This window comes from Pogona vitticeps, chromosome 3 (genome assembly GCF_051106095.1).
Source record: "Pogona vitticeps strain Pit_001003342236 chromosome 3, PviZW2.1, whole genome shotgun sequence".
Classification (NCBI taxonomy): domain Eukaryota; kingdom Metazoa; phylum Chordata; class Lepidosauria; order Squamata; family Agamidae; genus Pogona; species Pogona vitticeps.
In genome coordinates, this window is record NC_135785.1 from 61,053,654 (window position 1) to 61,071,440 (window position 17,787).

General features: G+C 43.0%; 2 protein-coding genes across 6 annotated transcripts in view; one reads left to right on the forward strand and one right to left on the reverse strand.

Annotated features, from left to right (window-relative positions):
* Positions 1 to 8,591, forward strand: part of SHOC2 (SHOC2 leucine rich repeat scaffold protein) — a 94,730-nt gene extending 86,139 nt beyond the window's left edge. For all 5 annotated transcript variants that reach the window (XM_020779843.3, XM_072995552.2, XM_072995553.2 and 2 more), the window contains one exon: positions 1,972 to 8,591. In XM_020779843.3, the coding sequence (XP_020635502.1) occupies positions 1,972 to 2,180 (209 nt within the window). In that variant the 3' untranslated portion in view covers positions 2,181 to 8,591. The remainder of the gene's footprint in view (positions 1 to 1,971) is intronic.
* Positions 1 to 17,787, reverse strand: part of BBIP1 (BBSome interacting protein 1) — a 394,683-nt gene that overhangs the window by 117,437 nt on the left and 259,459 nt on the right. The window lies entirely within an intron of this gene.

The following is a 17,787-nucleotide window of genomic DNA, read 5'->3' on the forward strand; positions in this document are numbered from 1 at the left end:
GCACTTCTTCCGCATGGTAATCCTACCATGCATGCTACCACTCCTTCAGTAAGGTGACTGGTTCGTGATAATAGATCTAACAAATGCCTATTTTCACATCCACATTTGTCACGATCACAAAAATATTCTCAGATTCTCAATAGGAAAACACCATCTACGAATTCAAAGCCCTTTCTGCCATTCCTCGTGTTTTCACAAAGTGCATGGCTTCCGTGGCAACCTATCTCCGCACAAAAGGGATTTCCATCTTCTCTTACATAGACTGGTTACTCATAGCCCTCTCCCGTCTTCAAGCTCTACACGACATGGATTTTATTCTTTCCCTCCTAGAGAATCTGGGCTTAAAGGTCAACCGAACCAAATCTATATTCATTCCTTCACAACGGGTGAACTACATCAAGGCAGTTCTAGATTCTCGATCAGCGAGAGCCTTTCTTCCCCAAGAACAGGCTATGAAAATGTATAATGTGATTCAACAATTCTATCCCCACACTTTGGTCTCCGTGCACCATGCCCAATGACTACATGGACTCATGGCATCGACAACATGAGTGATTCAACATGCACGCCTCAAAATGCACTCTTTGCAGGTGTGGTATTTCTCCCTCTTCAACCAATATCAGATGCTCCCACAATATTACTGAGAGTCACACCCGACCTATCAGCCCAGCTAGAATGGTGGAACATACCACACAATCTATTCATAGGCAGACCTTTCTCACCATGCAGATAACTTCAATTCACCATGCAAATAACCACAGACACAAGCCCAGCTGATTGGGGAGCTCATTGCAACGGTCTCCACATTCACACTCTCTGGTCTCCCTCAGAAAAGCACCTGCATATAAACCTAGAACTGCTAGCCATTTTCAAGGCTCTTTGTGCCTTCAAACCACTCGTCACCGGTATTGCCGTTCAAATACCACAGCTCTTTTCTGTCTCAACAAACAGGGTGGCGCTCATTCTCTACCTCTACTCTACCTCACTGTGCAAATCTGGAAATGGTGTCTCGAACGCCATATATTCCCAATAGCTATCCAGATCTCTATAAGCGAAAACCAACTGGCAGATGCCTTGAGCAGACGCAACACCCAAATGCACGAGGATCTCTTGTTTCCTCCCAAACTATCCATAAATGGATAGTGGCGACTATACGTCTTGCCTATCAATTGGCGAACAAGCCTCTTCTTGTTGGAATTAAGGCTCATTAAGGCAGTAGCCACCTCTACAGCTTTCCTCAGGGGTGTTTCTGTCCCTGATATCTGCAGAGCTGCCACGTAGTCCACACCGTCCACCTTTGCCTGTCACTACCATTTAGATCTACGGGCAAAGTTCAGACGCAACGTTTGGACAAGTGGTTTTGTCAGCTGTTCTTCCGTGATGTCCCTCCTCCGGACAGTTAAGCTTGTTAATCACCCATTAGTGTGCATTCACAGAGACCATGAAGAAGTAAGAGATGTTACTTACCATAACTCTGGTTCTTCCAGTGGTCATCTGTGAATTCATACTTCCCACACATTCTCCTCTCTGTCCATCATGTAAAAAAATTTTTATATAGCGGCAGACTTTGTAGGAACTGAGGCACTTGTCAGGATGGGTGGACCACGTCTACTGGGGGGGACAGTCCTAGCGAACAATATTAAGCTCTAGAAGATTCCGGAAACCTCTACGCAGGCACAGATAAAACCCATTAATGTGCATTCACGGATGACCACTCAAAGAACCAGACTTACAGTAAGTAACCATTCTTTTGGATACTATAGCCATTGAGCTACTATCTTTCTGAATAATATAAACTGCCCTCAACCAGGTACACATTTATGAAGTGCTAATTATAATTTAATTGGCTGGATAGCTCAGTGAGTTAGGTAAACCACTTCTGAGTACCCTTTACCCTCAAAAGGGTAGCCATAATTCAGAATTGATGATGACACACAATTATTATTAATCATAATTTTTTACTTTTGATAGGTACACTGGAGAATCTGGAAGAATTGTATCTAAACGACAACCCTCATCTAAACAGTCTACCTTTTGAACTGGCTCTCTGCAGTAAGCTGTCTATAATGAGCATTGAGAACTGCCCACTGAGTACTCTTCCAGCTCAGATTGTTGCAGGAGGACCTTCCTTTATAATCCAGTTTCTCAAAATGCAAGGACCGTATCGTGCCATGGTCTGATGGATATCTGCCCTAATGATGTACAAAATTAAAATGGCACTTCAGGTGTCATTGTGTATATAACATAATCTAGACCACCTATTGCTCGGGTTGGATAAAAGTTGGATTGTCCCATACACTGTACAAAATGCAAAGAGCATTATTAGTATTGTGTATGTGTATATGTATATAATATAATATATGAACTGTATATTATATTATATATAGAAGCATAAATAATATAAAACAGGTAAATTTAAGACCACATCTATGTGTTTCTGCTAATAGAGGAAACAGCCATTTAGAGTTGGTTTTTTTCTTTGCAAAACGCTTGTCTAAGTTTTCTTTGCTGAATTTGATGGATATCTGGGTAATCTGGGGATACCAGTTCACTGAAGACAATTGCCAATTAACTATTGATCAATTTAAGGGACATTTTAAGATGGAGCCTTCTTCCCATTGGCCAAAACAGACAAATTGGTCACATGAATTTTTATTTGTCATTCCCCTTAATACATGTTACTTGCAACAACAAAAATTCTTTAGGATAATTTGTCCTGTAGTCAGGGAGAGCTTTTAACTTATTTTAAGATTTAAAAACGATATTGTATGTTGTTTACAATCAGTGTAAATCACTGGATTTGGTATTGGGGGAATGGTATTTACTCTGTTTTAATCATATCTAGAATATTAATGCTTCTGCTGAGGGTTTTTTAAAAACTATGTCATATTAAAACAAAAATATAAGGAACTGGTAAGCAGGAAAAGATATGGTTCATGAAAAGCTTGAACTGATTTTAAATCTTGGCCCCTTGATTTATAACCATATCGTATTTGAATGTGCTGTTTTATGGTTGGCTTCATCTAGCACAAGCAACATTTTCTGATTCAGAAATTGACCAATATGTTGAAAACCTATATGTTTTGTTTAAAGTCTTCTAGATGAGGAAATTTATATACAGTTGTTAGAAATACAACAGGCAATTGTGAGGGTTTCTCCTGGTCTTTGTACAATTAATGAATGTGTCTTCTTTTTAAACACTGCAGTACATGTAAGATTTACGGTTGATTGACAATGTTACTCTGGTTTTATATTTTGACTTGCCTTGTACATCCTTCCATTATTATGGACCATCTGTGTCCAAGCACAATATCTTCAAGCTGTGCTGTTTTGCTGCTGAACTAAATGCACTTTTCCCTGTAGATGGGACACTTGCTTCAAAGTAATCAGTTCAGTATCATGATTTATTCTTTTAACCTCATCCTATCAATCTCAGTATTAAAGACTGATTTGTTTAAAAGGACACCTTTTCATTTCTATTTAGAATTTAATGGTTCTGTAGAAACATGGAAACTGGTTCACATGCGGCTAGTGTAATTTTCATGGCTGTACAAAGGGCTAATGACGCTGCAATGAAATAGACACTTGCTTCTACGCTTGAGATACCATTTCAAGTTTAATTTTGTGGAATCTCATATAGCAATTACATTCCAGTTAGCTGTATTTTCAGTGTGAAGTCCCTATGATGGGTTTGGTCTGGGATAATAGAGTCTAGCGAGTGATGTATCTTTTAACAAATTGTAAATTGTAGATGCCAGGCGATATTTGCACCTGTTGAAAGTTCTGTACCTATTAAAATTTCTGGCATCATGATCTAATTAATAGATAGAAATTAGAGATAGTTAGGCATCATTATTCCACTGATATCAATAGAATTCAAACTCTTGATTATGTACTTAAGATGATTATTGTAAGCACAGTTTCTTCCTAGTAAATATGCTTACATTTGCTCTACATGTCTCATTGATTTCAGTGGAATCTGAATGTTCCAGAAATTCTTTGGATTGAGTGCTCTGTAACCAGGGTGGATTTGATGTTAATAAAATTGATTTAAATTCAAAAGTCATTTTTTCAAGGATTTAAATAAAAACACTTTTTCATTTAAATCATGATTTCAATTGAAACTTAAATCAACTTGATTTTTTTAAAAAAAATTCATTGATTTTTATCCACCCTGTCTGTAACATACTTCCTTGATCTACTTTCTTTGAGCTAGCTTTCATTAATTTTCTTGTTAGCAAAGGAGAGTTTTCTGAAGAGAGGCCGGTAGATCTATAAAACCTTAAAGCTAGTAGTAAAAACTACTCGAGAAATCATTGGTCATTTAGAAAGGAATATTGCATTGAATTCAAAGTCATGTATGCAGAACTAGGCTAGTGGAAATAGTCTTAAACACACATATGCACCCTGCAATGCTATACAGTACAGGGAATTGTGAGACCCAGTTCACTTGCATGGGCTGTGCCATGATGGGAAGTGGACTAATGGAGGAAGAGGTGCTTCTGCCAGTGGCACCTTCTACAGATGTCTGCAGATCTCCCCTGCAGCTCCCTTTCCCCCATAATCCCAGCAAGATCCCCCAATCTACTGTAGCATTTTGAGGCATAGCTGCCACATGGAGGTGTGGGTAGAAAAGTTCATATCTACTAGCCCTACTGTGCACATGTAACTGAGCCTACTCCATTAATTCTGATACCTTCTCCTCCAAAACGTCTAGTAATAGTTATTTCCCTCTAGATACTTGTTTATACAAATGTATAGTTTCAGCTGATTGCAAGCCTACACGTCTGAGCATTAAAGTACATTAAAGTTAAAATACAAAGATCCCCGTAGTGACAGTTAAAAAGATTAAAGTCCACTCAATGCTGAAGCTGTAAACTTGTTCCATTGATTCAATACGTGTTTCTTCAAATGCTGTCCAAGTGCACTTTTATGTTAGAGTGGGAATAGTCTTTTATCCTGATTTGTTTTTCTGTTTCTTTTAAAGCCAGAGTTTAGCTGCGTACTGAAAATTATTCCAGGCAAATTTAGAGGGATTTCATTGGAAACCTGTAAAGAATTGAAGTAGGGTAGCATATTTTGAGTAGGTTGGCTTGTTCTGCCAATCTGTGGAATTGTGGATAGATTAAGTTGGGCCACCTTTATGGAATCGATAGTTTTATCTGTAAATATATGAATACAGTTGTTCATTTTGCCAAGGACTATGTTGACTGATAGTTTCTGTCTAGAAAATTTTGTGCATGTTTTGAAACTCATGGATACACTTAAAATAATTGTGACACCTTAAAGATGAACTTGTTCTGTTTGGCATCATCTTTTCATTGACTGCAGCCACCTACCTCAGGTACCAAAGTGAGCTGCATTCCATGAATCTTATGCATAATGAAAGTGTTAGTCTTTAAATGCTACAAGGCTTTTTCTTTGTCTTGTTACTATGGACTAACGTGGGTATCACCTTGTTTATAATTCTTTGGAAAATTACTTTGTACTTCAGTTGTACTTCAACATCATATGTAAATAGGAGTCAAAATACATTCTGGTTAAGCACTGATGCCACACTCCCACATTCTGCTTACCTTTTGTTCTGGAATGAGAGCAAGATGCAAAGGGAATACATTTATAGGGAGGTGGTAGGGAGTTTTGAGCTAAAAAAGTTACAAAAAAGTGTTTTTGTGATGGAAATAGCTGTTATTTAGATTTCAAAACATTGGATATCTGAGGTACCCTGGCATATCTTTACATCTCTTGACAAAATTTTGTTTTTTAAATAGTCATAATCACCTACATTTATAAAGGATGTATCAGCTGGATTAAGACTTTAATCTGTGCCAGACAGAAACAGGGAAGAAATCATGGATTTGTGATACTGAAACATTATCAAAGTAGAAGAACATATATCTTTAAAAATTGCTTTTTGGAATATATTTTTAAAAAGCTATTAAATATACGCCCATGTACATGTGGTAGTGTGCATTTAATTAACTCTGCCAGTTCAGTTCTACCTTTTAGGTGAGCCTCAGAAACTGTAACTGTCTTTCTCAGTCTGTCTTGAGAGTTTTGATGGCACTCAGTGTATATTCTCCAACTAGAGATGGGGTAGTCATATATTAATGCAAGTATCCCCATGAAGCTGGAGTTAATGAGGTTCGCCCCATGGGGCCAGACTGTCCACTCACGCATCTGCTGGCAGCGGCGGCCTCATTTATCCTTCTAATCACTCCCGGAGTCCCGCTGTCTTCCTGCTCAGCTAGCCACTCTGGACAAGGGGAGGGAGGATGAGTCTCCCTGCATGGCTGCCGAGTGGCTAGCTGAGCAGGAAGAGAGTGGAGCTCCAGGAGTGATTGGAAGAATGAGCGAGGCTACTGTGACCACTGGACACATGAGTGGACGGTCCAGCCCTGGGGGCAGACTCTCGTTAACCCCAGCTGTATGAGGATGCTCGTATATGAATACCCCCATCCCTACCTCCAATGTTTATCATGGAAATACTGATAAACATATTTGGAATCCTCTTAGTATTCTGTTTATTACAAAATCATAAATATGGATTTTCTAACGCAAGAGCCAGCTGGTCACTTTATTTCAGTGTAGTGAACTTATTTAGCTGAAGTTGCCATTGAAGTTGCTGTTCTGTACTGTCCACCTGTTGCTGTAGAAGAACAAAGCAGAAAAACTTCCCTGAGATAATGCATATGGTTGTCAGCTTAGCCAGTTATATGCTTGGTTGGACTAATGCCTGTTAGAAGCTTTAGGATTTTTTAATGGCAAATAGGGACAGAGAACAGCCCTATTCACGTGGTCTGCCTGAACATATGTAGCACTTCAAGGGTCATGGGGAAAGGAATGGCCACATAAGCTCCATCACCAAGTCTACACCCCACCTAAAGGTCATTAAGATCTTCTTACATTAAATGTTAAGGCCTGCATGTAAGTTCATTCAGATGACTTCTGGTTGAGGTGAGAATGTGTGTGTGTGTGTGTGTGTGAGTGGGAGAGGGTGGTTTATTATGATCCTTATGTCATCAGCACCTTTGAACCTTACATACTTTTGAGCTTAATACCTGAATAGGGTTCTGCAAAACAAGCCACATTTCCTGTATTGAAGCCGCCTTTTAGATTGAGCTGGAAAGCAGGCCAACTCTGCTACAACTAAGTAAAATACAAGAATGCAACTACAATACCACTTCCTAAGATTATATTAGAATACTGATGTTAAAAAGACACAATTAAAGCTGCAGTTTCTTTTGAAGATGTGTGTGTTTTCTTGGTAAACCATTCATGTTAATTGCAGTTAGATTGCTAAGTATGAGCAAAGCTGAAGAGAACAAATCGAATTAGGTGATATAATTGGCTTTAAAGACCTTTGCTCTGCTCTTCTGTCAGATGCTGTTAAATCAGTTTGCTCAAAGTTTGCAGTATTTACTATTTCATACTTCAGATTTTATTTATGTTAAATGGCCGAATCTTACTTGTAATAGCAGAGGGCAACCATTCTGCAGGCAGAGTATGCTATCATTCTCAAGCAACTTCTGGCATCTGCTTCAGCAAGCATTAAATTGCACTGTTGGATAAAATGGGGCCTTTGCGAGGGGGAGTTACTACCCCCTTGTGCAGTTGCCTCCTTTTAGCCACCACACGTTCAGTGGAACCATTGTGCACATGGAAGCAGAAGCAAGATTCCAGGCTTTTATACCTGCAAATTTTTAGATTTAGGAGAAGGTGCATCATACTGAAATTCTTTTGTGTAGTATTACTAAGAAAAGTGAACTGTAGCAGCTTTATTCCTATCAAACAGACAGATTTCAAAGCTAAGTTTTGAACTGGAATATTTGGGGAATATGGCATTGGAACAGTGTGCATTAATTATTCACATATCAGAGAAATAATGCCTTCTTGACTACTCGAGAATTTAAATGCAGCAGAGCATTTCAATAGTCCATGTTGCACTTCCATTGTATCTTTAATCAGCATGTCAGAACTTGCTTTCAATTAGCTGTATACTTGGCAGTAATTGCACAACACACCGACTTTAAAAGGCACATATAAGGTAATTACTAATGGTATCTGCAAAAAAACCCCTGTTTTTTTCTACAAAATAATCATGATTCTGTTTATTGTTTCTTTGTTTCAGTCTTAAGCAGGACAGTGCAGGATTCTGCCTGTTTAATATAAAGCCAAACAAATTTGTGATTGAAAATTAAAGTGTGTAAACAGTCTACAAAACAAATGTACTTTCTGAATTATTGTAATATTGATTGTTATGTCTATAAAAATTGCCTTGCTTTTTTATAAGTTGTTCTGTATCAATGTATTCATTATAAATAATATACTTGTAAATGAGATGCCACTGAGTCTTTGGGCATTTTCTAGTGGTGAAGTCTAACTTTGTAAATCTGTGTAGTATCACAGAGGATTGGCATTTTGGGTTTCCATTATTATAATGTCTCATTTTTCAAAGAGGACCTTATTGGTGTATAAAACAACATTTGATGTATATTTTTACTTTTGAAATTGCATGACAGTAAGTGGTCAAAAATAAGCAAGTTATGTAAAAATACAGACCTTTATAAAGGAAATCTTGGTTAAGAAAATTTACTTTCTTTTTATTTCCAGTGAGCCTTACTATATAAGCAACTGGATATATCACTGCATTTAGTCTTCATGAGACATTCTCGTGCATACTAATTTTTGTATGCCATGCACTGGAAGGATCTCACCTGGAATCTGCCTTGCTAGGATGTTTCTTCCAATTGTTTGCATTTTCATAACATTGTTCTGTGTACTTTGAGTTGAGTTCACATTCTACATGTTTGACCTTCATAGAAAACATGACTGTCAGACCACCCAAATGATTTCCGAACTGTTTAATTTTACCACAGGGCCAAAGAAAAATGCCACAGATGAATGAGCATTTTCATTCAGCAAAACTGCGATTACCAGAAGCAGGAATATGAGAATAAATCCCCCTTCAATTTATGCTCTAGCCAGCCTTACAACGTTTTGAAATCAGAACTGCCGTGCTTTGAAATATCACCTAAATCTGGTTTCAAAAGTAGAACCTAGGTTAGCCCTGAAATGTAGACCTGCTGAGGTGCAAAACCAGCAAAGACTGCTTGCTCTTAATAGTATGATTATTGCCTATGCGGTCACAGAATAATAGAATAATGGACTTGAAAGGGGGCTCTAAGGCCATTGAGTCCAACTTTCTGTTCACTGCAGGAATCCACATCAAAGTATATTTGAGAGATAGTTGTCTCATTTTCTTTTGAATCAAAACACTCAGCCCTTCCTGAGGTAATTGGTTCCAGAGGTAATTGGATTCATTGTCGTACTACTTTAACATTCTCTGCTCATTCCCTGTACTTTTCTCATGCAAGCTTTGACCTTCATGGCCTTTTGCAAATCAATTTTGTCAGTTCCCTCATTGGTGTATAATAAGGATAATGCAGGACTGCTGTGGGGATTTATTAAAGCTTATCAAGCACTAGGAAGATGAGTGCTAAATGCACAGGAGTTACATCAGTGGAAAACAATCCTATTACAGAATTATAATTTGGAATAAATCTACGAAAATGAGAAATCACCTACAGCGATGGTTCATTTTTCGTGATTAAATTACAAATTGCATTATTTTGATTGGTTTGCATTTAATATGGATAGCTAGAAAATTGAGGGAGACACCAGATTCTTGTTTCTGTTTCTGAAAGGCTGTCATTTTATGAAGTTTTATTGTTCCTGTTAGCAGTGTAGCTAAAGTGCTGCTTTTTTCTTGTGCCATGGCTCATCTTTGCTCATCATCTGTTCTGTATGTTGTTGCAAACTGTGGTATAAGTTGAATGCTAGTGTATAAAATGTGGAAGGTTCTAAATTTATACTACTTTCTAGTGTATTCTAGCCAGTTCTGTAGATCATAAAAATTGTAATGTCTTTCAGTTTGATAATTTTCCTGTTGATGCTTTCTCTGCAGTGAGAAAAAAGGAATGTTTTTACCATGTGTAAATGATCTCTCAGCTTAGCCTCAGTTGTGGATATTTCAGACAATGAAGATACATCTATTAATATTGCTTCCATGTAGGAAGTAGCTCATATGCCACAGCATAGCAGATATGGACATGTCTGTCTTGCCATATGTATGCAGAGCAAGAAGAGAATACAACCAAATTCCTTCAGTTCTAATTCCCTTGAATGACTTTTCTTAGATTCTTACTGCATTTAAGTTTTGATTTCATGAGACCAACTGATACCTCAAACACTGATTTGGTTATCTGTGCATGGATCAGGTCACTATATTTTCATACTTTCTTTTTTCAAGGTTATAATGTACATTACATTTGTCAAAATTAGACTTTTAAAACAAGTAAATTATCTCTGTGCCAATGGGAACATGTAGAATTGTGGGTTGCTGCAGTCTCCATGCTCTTGGTCAGTGAACATTCCTGATAGCTGTAGCTGTACTGAAAATCATAACACGGCAGTGGTTGCTGGGACAGATGCTCCTGCCATGTGCGGCATAGTTTCAGTAATATATATGACATTTCTTCAGAGCTTCTTTCCAGTGTTTCATATGATGTGTTGCATGCATTATATCACATTTATGTTTGATTTTTTAAAAAGTTCTTCTGATCATTTAGTTATGATTTATATAATTTTATGTCATGGAAAATCAAACCTTGCCATTACTGAATTTGACCCCTGAAAAATGGCAACCCACACAAGGATTCAGTAGCATATAATAGGAAGCCAGAACCACTGCCTGCCACTTTATGGTAGGGTGAGACATTACAGTCAAACAAAGCTAATCATTTTTCAAATGAAAACACAGGCAACTGGAAGAGATAGATATTGTGCTGTTCACATATATACCAGTACCCAAAGGCCACATTATAAGATCCACAGGTCTGTAAAGTAGTTTCTAACTATGCTGAATTTAGGAGCCATACATTTGGAAGACATCTTGTTTGCTTCTTTACAAGTGACTGAGTTCATTTGATATAATAGCTCTGGTGTGATGTTGCTGGAGTCCCAGTCAGCATATGTATTTGACAGCCAGCTCATGATTTTTTTCCTTCCATAAAACCCAACTGTTGGAGGCTATACTTTGAGTTAGAGAGCAAAGGAATAGTTAAATTTTAAATTAAATTTAAATAGTTTAAATGTTGACCCTGTATCCGTTTTTGCACTTAAACATCTTGGGAGACTGGGCATTAAAATGGTTAGAGGGAGAGGATTAAGCAGCTACTGTATTACCTTCTTTTAGTCAAATTTGTGGCCACTTGTGGTTTTTTCATACTTTTCAAGTATATCAGCTGTATAAGAGCTAAGAGCAGAACTCACAGAAGGCAGAAAAACACACCTTTACCTCTTGGAAGGAGTCTGACTATCAGATGAGCTTGGAGGCATAGATAAGATTTAAAATAAGTTAAAATAGCTGTGGATGTTATACAGTAGGGTCTCTACTTAAGAACTTCCCTACTTAAGAACAATTCTACTTAAGAACAGCTCTGTTTGCTAAATTTTGCTTCTACTTGAGAACAGAAATCCAAGATAAGAACAGGAAAAAAAACCTTTCCTGCTCTTTTTTTAACCTTAGGTCATCTTAGGTTAAAAAAAATTCTCCCCCTAGTGGTAGAGTACGTATTAACCAGCTTTGCATTAGTTCCTATGGGAACTAATGCTTCAATGTACGAACGCACCTCTACATAACAAAAATACAGCCAGAACGGATTAATTGGTTTTCAGTCCATTGCTTCAAAATTACCTTCATCAGAAGTGCTTTTAACAATGTTCCCTGACCTAAGAAAAAAAGAAAAAATATCCCCCTCTAGTGGCAGAAGGCGGAATAGCAGCTTCCCATTAGTTTCTATGGACGGAAAAGAGCAGATACAGATTAAATGGTTCTTCATCGTGGTCTTCTGTGAATGCACACAAAGGGTTAATACCAGCGCCAGCGTTGGGCCTCTCGGAACGTTTTCTAGCTGCAAGAGAAAAGTAACAATGTTTAGGACTACCCCTACTGCGCACGCCCAGCCTAACCGTCCCTCAGTTCCATTTTTCCGCCTAGCGGTTTGGAGCCTCTCGTCTTAGCTGCGTTTATTGCTGCGTTATTGCGATCTATCTGATTTTTGGCTTTGACCTTTGCTTCGCTCACGGACTACCCTAGCGCTTTTTCCCTTCAACTTGACGACCCGGTGTATATTCTGGCTTACTCGGACTGTGTTTGGACTGCTCTGCCTTATCCTTGGACTTGTCGTTTCGGTTTCCTTACTACCCTATGTCCCCTTCAGGGCCGTTCAGCAGGTGTGTGGTGTGCGACCGCAAAATCCCCCATCAAGACGGCCACGATACTTGCCTGTATTGTTTGGGCGAGTCGCACAATCCCAAAGCTTGCCCACACTGCAAAGCCTTCACTAAGGCCGCTCTCAAGGCTCGCCAACAGCGCCTTAAACTTCATCTGTGGGAGTCAACGTTGTCTTCCACGGCGCCCTCTGAGGGGGAAATGGCTTCCACTTCTCGAGCAGCTCCTGTTCACTCAGTCGTCTCCAAAGTTTCCAAAATGTCGAAGAAATCCGCGTCGTCGAAATCGGCCGCTCCTGCTTCACCCGAGCCTCCGGCTCCGAAAGCTAAGCCGTCGAAATCGTCCAAAGCTAAGGCGGCCGCCCAGCTTAAAATGACATCTATTCCACTTTCTCCGAGCTCGGGTTCCATCCCATCGCCAATTCTTGAGGAGTTGTCGAGGCGCTTCGGGGCCTCGGCCGAGGCACCCGCACCTCCTCCTGCTCGACGTACTGAAGTGATACCGCCTTCGGGAAGGTCTTCCCCGACGCCGAGCCAGTTAGTCGCCGTCACTACTGGCCTCGCTTCTGCCCCACATAGCCCTTTTCCTGCGGGCCAGGGGTCGCCTCCCGTGTCGATCTCGTCCGTACACTCGGACTCGAGATCTCCTCGAGAGAAGATACCTCGATCACCTGTGCGCTCGAGGTCTAAATCTCCTCGAGGCAAACGTTCTCGCACGGAGAAGCATGGCTCCCCGAGTCGGTCCCCGTCCTCCGGCCGCTCGAGGTCGAAGTCTCCTCGACAGAAACGATCGAAGAAGAGGCATCGAGCTTCCACTCAGTCCGACTCTAGCGATCGCTCGGACTCGAAATCCTCTAAGCGTAAACGCTCTAAGAAGAAGCACCATTCTCATCGACGTCGTACCAAGCACCGACGTCGGTCCTCTTCTTCCCGTTCGGCGGATTCCGACCGCCCTAAGCGTCGTAAGCACCATCGACGTCGACGCGGCCGTTCGCGGTCTCCTCCTTCGTCGTCGACATCCGCCTCTCGAGACCGGTACCGCAAAAAGATCCGGTACATATATGTCTCTTCTTCTTCGGAGTCGACCCGACCTCGACGCCGACGCCGGGCCATTCGAGCCAAAGACCACCCTCTTCCGGTACCGGTTGCCCCTCCACCGCAACCGGCCCCTCCCACCTCGGCACCGACCGTGGTCCCCGTTCGACCCCCGACAACGCAGGTCGACGTCGAGAAGCCCCCTCCAAGGAAGAAGAGGGACGTCTTCTCCTCTGATCCAGATGAGGTGTCCACGGAGCGGTCTTCTGACTCCGATCAGGAGCCACCCCCACCCTTACCACCGCATGATTTACCTCCGGGTGATCTGGTGCTTTCCGATACTGGCGATACTCACGCTCCTTCTCCATCTGAGGATTTTTCTTCTTACTCTCAGATGATGTCCAGGCTTGCCAAGACGCTTAAATTGGACTTGAATCTCCCTTCCCCTCCGGGAGAGGACTTGTTCTTTGGAGACATAAAACGAGACAGTACCGCTCCCCCCAGTATAGCCTTTGTGCCTGTAGTTATGGAGGCCATCAAGGAATTCTGGGCTCAGCCTGCGGCTACACCTAATGTCCCTCGTCGCACAGAACACTTCTACAAGATTCATGGGGCCGATACTCATTTTCTGCTCAAGCATCCCATTCCAAACTCACTCATTGTTGAAACAAGCTGTTCAAGGCCTTCGGCCAAGGCTCATGTTACTCCAGTCGACAAGGAGGGTAAAAAGCTGGAACTCATCGGCAGGAAAATCTACTCCCTTGTCACCTTGCTACTTCGAGTCATAATTATCAAACTGTTTTGGGAGCTTATCACAAACAATTGTGGCTCAAACTTTTGCCTGGGTTGAAAATGATACCTGAAGACACCAGGCAAGCTTTTCTCAACTCATATGAGGAAGCTCAGACGGTATCCAAGTATGAACGTCTTTCCATCAGACATGCAGCAGAAATCTCTGCCAGAGTCCTCATGTCTGCCATCTCTATCCGGCGCCATGCTTGGCTCCGTTCTGCGGACATAATGGAGGACGTCAAATCAAAAGTTGAAAGCCTCGCCTTCGACGCTACCGGGCTGTTCAACGAAAAGACCGACTCCCATTTGGAGGACCTTCATAAGGCTAAGAGAACTGCTAAGTCTTATTCTGTTCAGACTCAATCTAGACAGCGACGCCCTCAATGGCGTAAATCTTATGGACAGTATCAATCTTCCCAACAATACCGTCCTTACAAACACCTTCCTCAGCAGCGCTCTGGCCAGTCCTCTTCTTCTGTCCAGGGCTATCAGGGATACCGCCCTCGTCCGCCCCATCGCCGCCAACCTTTTAAGCCACCTGGCAGAAAACAAAAACAGTATCTTTGACTTTCGGCCCCCCGTTTTCACCCACTCACCACCTACCACCCGCCTTCAACCGTTTCTTCACAACTGGTCTGTCATCACAAACGACACTTGGGCTCTAAAAATTATTCAGCACGGTTACCAGCTGGAGTTTATAAGATCTCCTCCGCTAGGTTTCATAACTCATTCTCCCTTCGACTCCTCGCTAGAGGAAGAAATATCATCTCTCTTAGAAAAAGAGGCCATCTCTACAGTACCACCTCACGACGTACAATGCGGGTTTTACTCCCGCTACTTCGCCGTCTCAAAAAGCGGAGGAGGCATAAGACCCATCCTCGATCTAAGACTCCTCAATACTTACCTGCGACCCAGACGGTTTCGGATGCTTACCTTAGAGTCCATCATGCACTTGCTGAAAAAGAGCAACTGGTTCGTCCTTATAGATCTAAAGGACGCATACTTTCACGTCACTATTCACCCCGACCACCGCAGGTTCCTTCGGTTCATCTTTCAGGACACGGTCTACGAATTCCAGGCCCTGCCATTCGGTCTGTCCACAGCTCCCCGGACCTTCACCAAGGTTATGGCTCCGGTGGCGGCTTACCTTCGTCTCAGGGGCATTCACGTTTACCCTTACCTGGACGATTGGCTCGTAGTCTCCACCTCGAGAAGGCAATCCCTGAAAGACACAAGATTCATTCTGTATCTTCTTTCCAATCTCGGTCTCACTGTCAACAATCAGAAATCCCGGCTCATTCCCTCCAAGACAGTTCAATACATAGGGGTCTGCTTGGACGCTGTAAAGGGTCGAGTCTTTCTTCCCCCGGAAAGAATACACAAGATTCGACGAGCCATCAGGAAATTTTTCCCCGGTGCTCGGGTGACAGCCCACCATGCCCAGCACCTCCTCGGCCTGATGTCTTCTACGACGCCGGCGCTAGCGCACGCTCGCCTCAAACTCCGGTCGCTCCAATCTTGGTTTCTCACCCTTTTCGACCCCATGATCGACAGTCAAAGGAAACGCCTTCGTGTCACCCCGGAGCTCACCAGACAACTCCAGTGGTGGATGTACACACCCCATCTCACGGTTGGCCGGCCCTTTCGTCCACTCCGTCTCACCGTTCAAGTTACAACGGACGCCAGTCCGTCCGGCTGGGGGGCGCACTGCGGGCGCCGCACCATTCACGCCCTCTGGACGCCTCAAGAAGCCATGTTCCACATCAATTACCTGGAACTGCTGGCGGTTATCAAGGCCTTCAAGTCCTTCCTCCCTCTCCTCCGCGGCCGCGGAGTTCAGCTAGTGACGGACAACACTACCACAATGCACTATGTCAACAAGCAGGGAGGAACCCGCTCTCATTCACTCCTGTATCTCTCCATCCTCCTTTGGGAATGGTGTTACCGTCATCATATCTACCCGGTGGCCATCCATGTAGCCACGGAGGACAACACACTTGCCGACACTCTGAGCAGGCTTCACTATCAGACTCACGAATGGGAGTTGAACCCTCTGGTCTTCCAGGACCTTTGCAACCAGTGGGGGACCCCAGTGCTGGACGTGTTCGCATCCCCTCACAACGCAAAATGCTCCCGCTATGCCTCCCGGGCAGGTCTCGGTCACCACTCGCTCGGCGACGCATTCATGATTCCATGGAACCAGGGTCTCTTGTACATGTTTCCACCGATCCCGTTAATACAGAGATCCTTGATCAAACTCCGACGCTCGATGACTCCGGCCATCTTCATCGCACCCTTTTGGCCTCGCCAAGTGTGGTTTCCCACTCTAGTCAGCATGGCTGTGGACTCAGTAACCCTTCCAATGTGGCCAGACCTACTGACCCAGGAAGCAGGCAAAGTCCTTCACCCCGACCTCGACACGCTCCATCTGACGGCGTGGAGGATCGTCCAGAAATTCAGGAGGTCTTGACCAATGCCATCAAACCCTCCACGTCTCGCTTGTATGCCTACAAATGGAACAGCTTTCTGAAATTTACCCAGCAGAGGGATCTCACCTCCTCACCTGTGTCTCTTTCCACACTTCTGCAGTATCTCCGTTACCTGTTTGATTTCCACCTGTCTATCTCTACTATCAAGGTGTACCTGGCTGCGGTTGTCTTCTTTCAGCCCAGAGCTTCTCCCTCATCCCGCTTTTTCTCCCATCCTACCGTCAGGATGTTTTTGAGGGGTCTCTCTAACCTCCGACCTCCCGTTCGTCCTCCACTCCCTCAGTGGTCCCTCCATTTGGTTCTGCATGCCCTATCCAGACCCCCATTTGAACCTATGGCTACCTGTGACCTCAAAATGCTCTCTTTAAAAACGCTATTCCTAGTGGCTATTACCTCTGCTCGTCGAGCTAGCGAGTTGGCAGCTCTCCGCCATGACCAACCTTTTCTTCAGTTCTTTAAGGACAAGGTTATGCTTTACCTGGACGTCTCCTTTCTTCCTAAGGTGGTCTCCGACTTCCACGTCAACCAGCCACTTATTCTGCCGACTTTGTTTCCGTCTCCGACGACTGATGTTGAACGCATGCTCCACATGCTCGATGTTCGACGGTCCTTAGCTTTTTACGTATCCAGGACCAAAGACTTTCGCCTGGCCAACAGACTCTTCCTTTGCCACTTTGGCCCTAAGAAGGGTTGCCCGGCCTCGCCGTCCACGCTCTCTCGGTGGCTCGTGTCTACCATCGCCCTTGCCTACGAGCTCAACCACAGAGATCCTCCACAGGGACTTAAAGCCCATTCCACCCGGGCTGTTGCCTCCTCCACTGCCTTACTTCGTGGCGTCGACCTGCCCGACATCTGCCGGTCCGCTACGTGGTCTAATGCCTCTACCTTCATAACCCACTACAGATTGGACGTGAGGGCAAAAGAGGAGACCAAATTCGGGAGGGCAGTGCTAGCATCGGCTCTTCAGTGACAGCCCACCATCCGGTTAGTAAGCGTGCTAATCACCCTTTGTGTGCATTCACAGAAGACCACGATGAAGAAAGAAAGGTTACTTACCTGTAACGATGGTTCTTCAAGTGGTCATTCTGTGAATTCACACAATCCCGCCCGGCCTCCCCTCTGTCTGTCTGTCACTGGCATCTCTCTGACTCGAGGGCCTATGGCGGACAAATGGAAC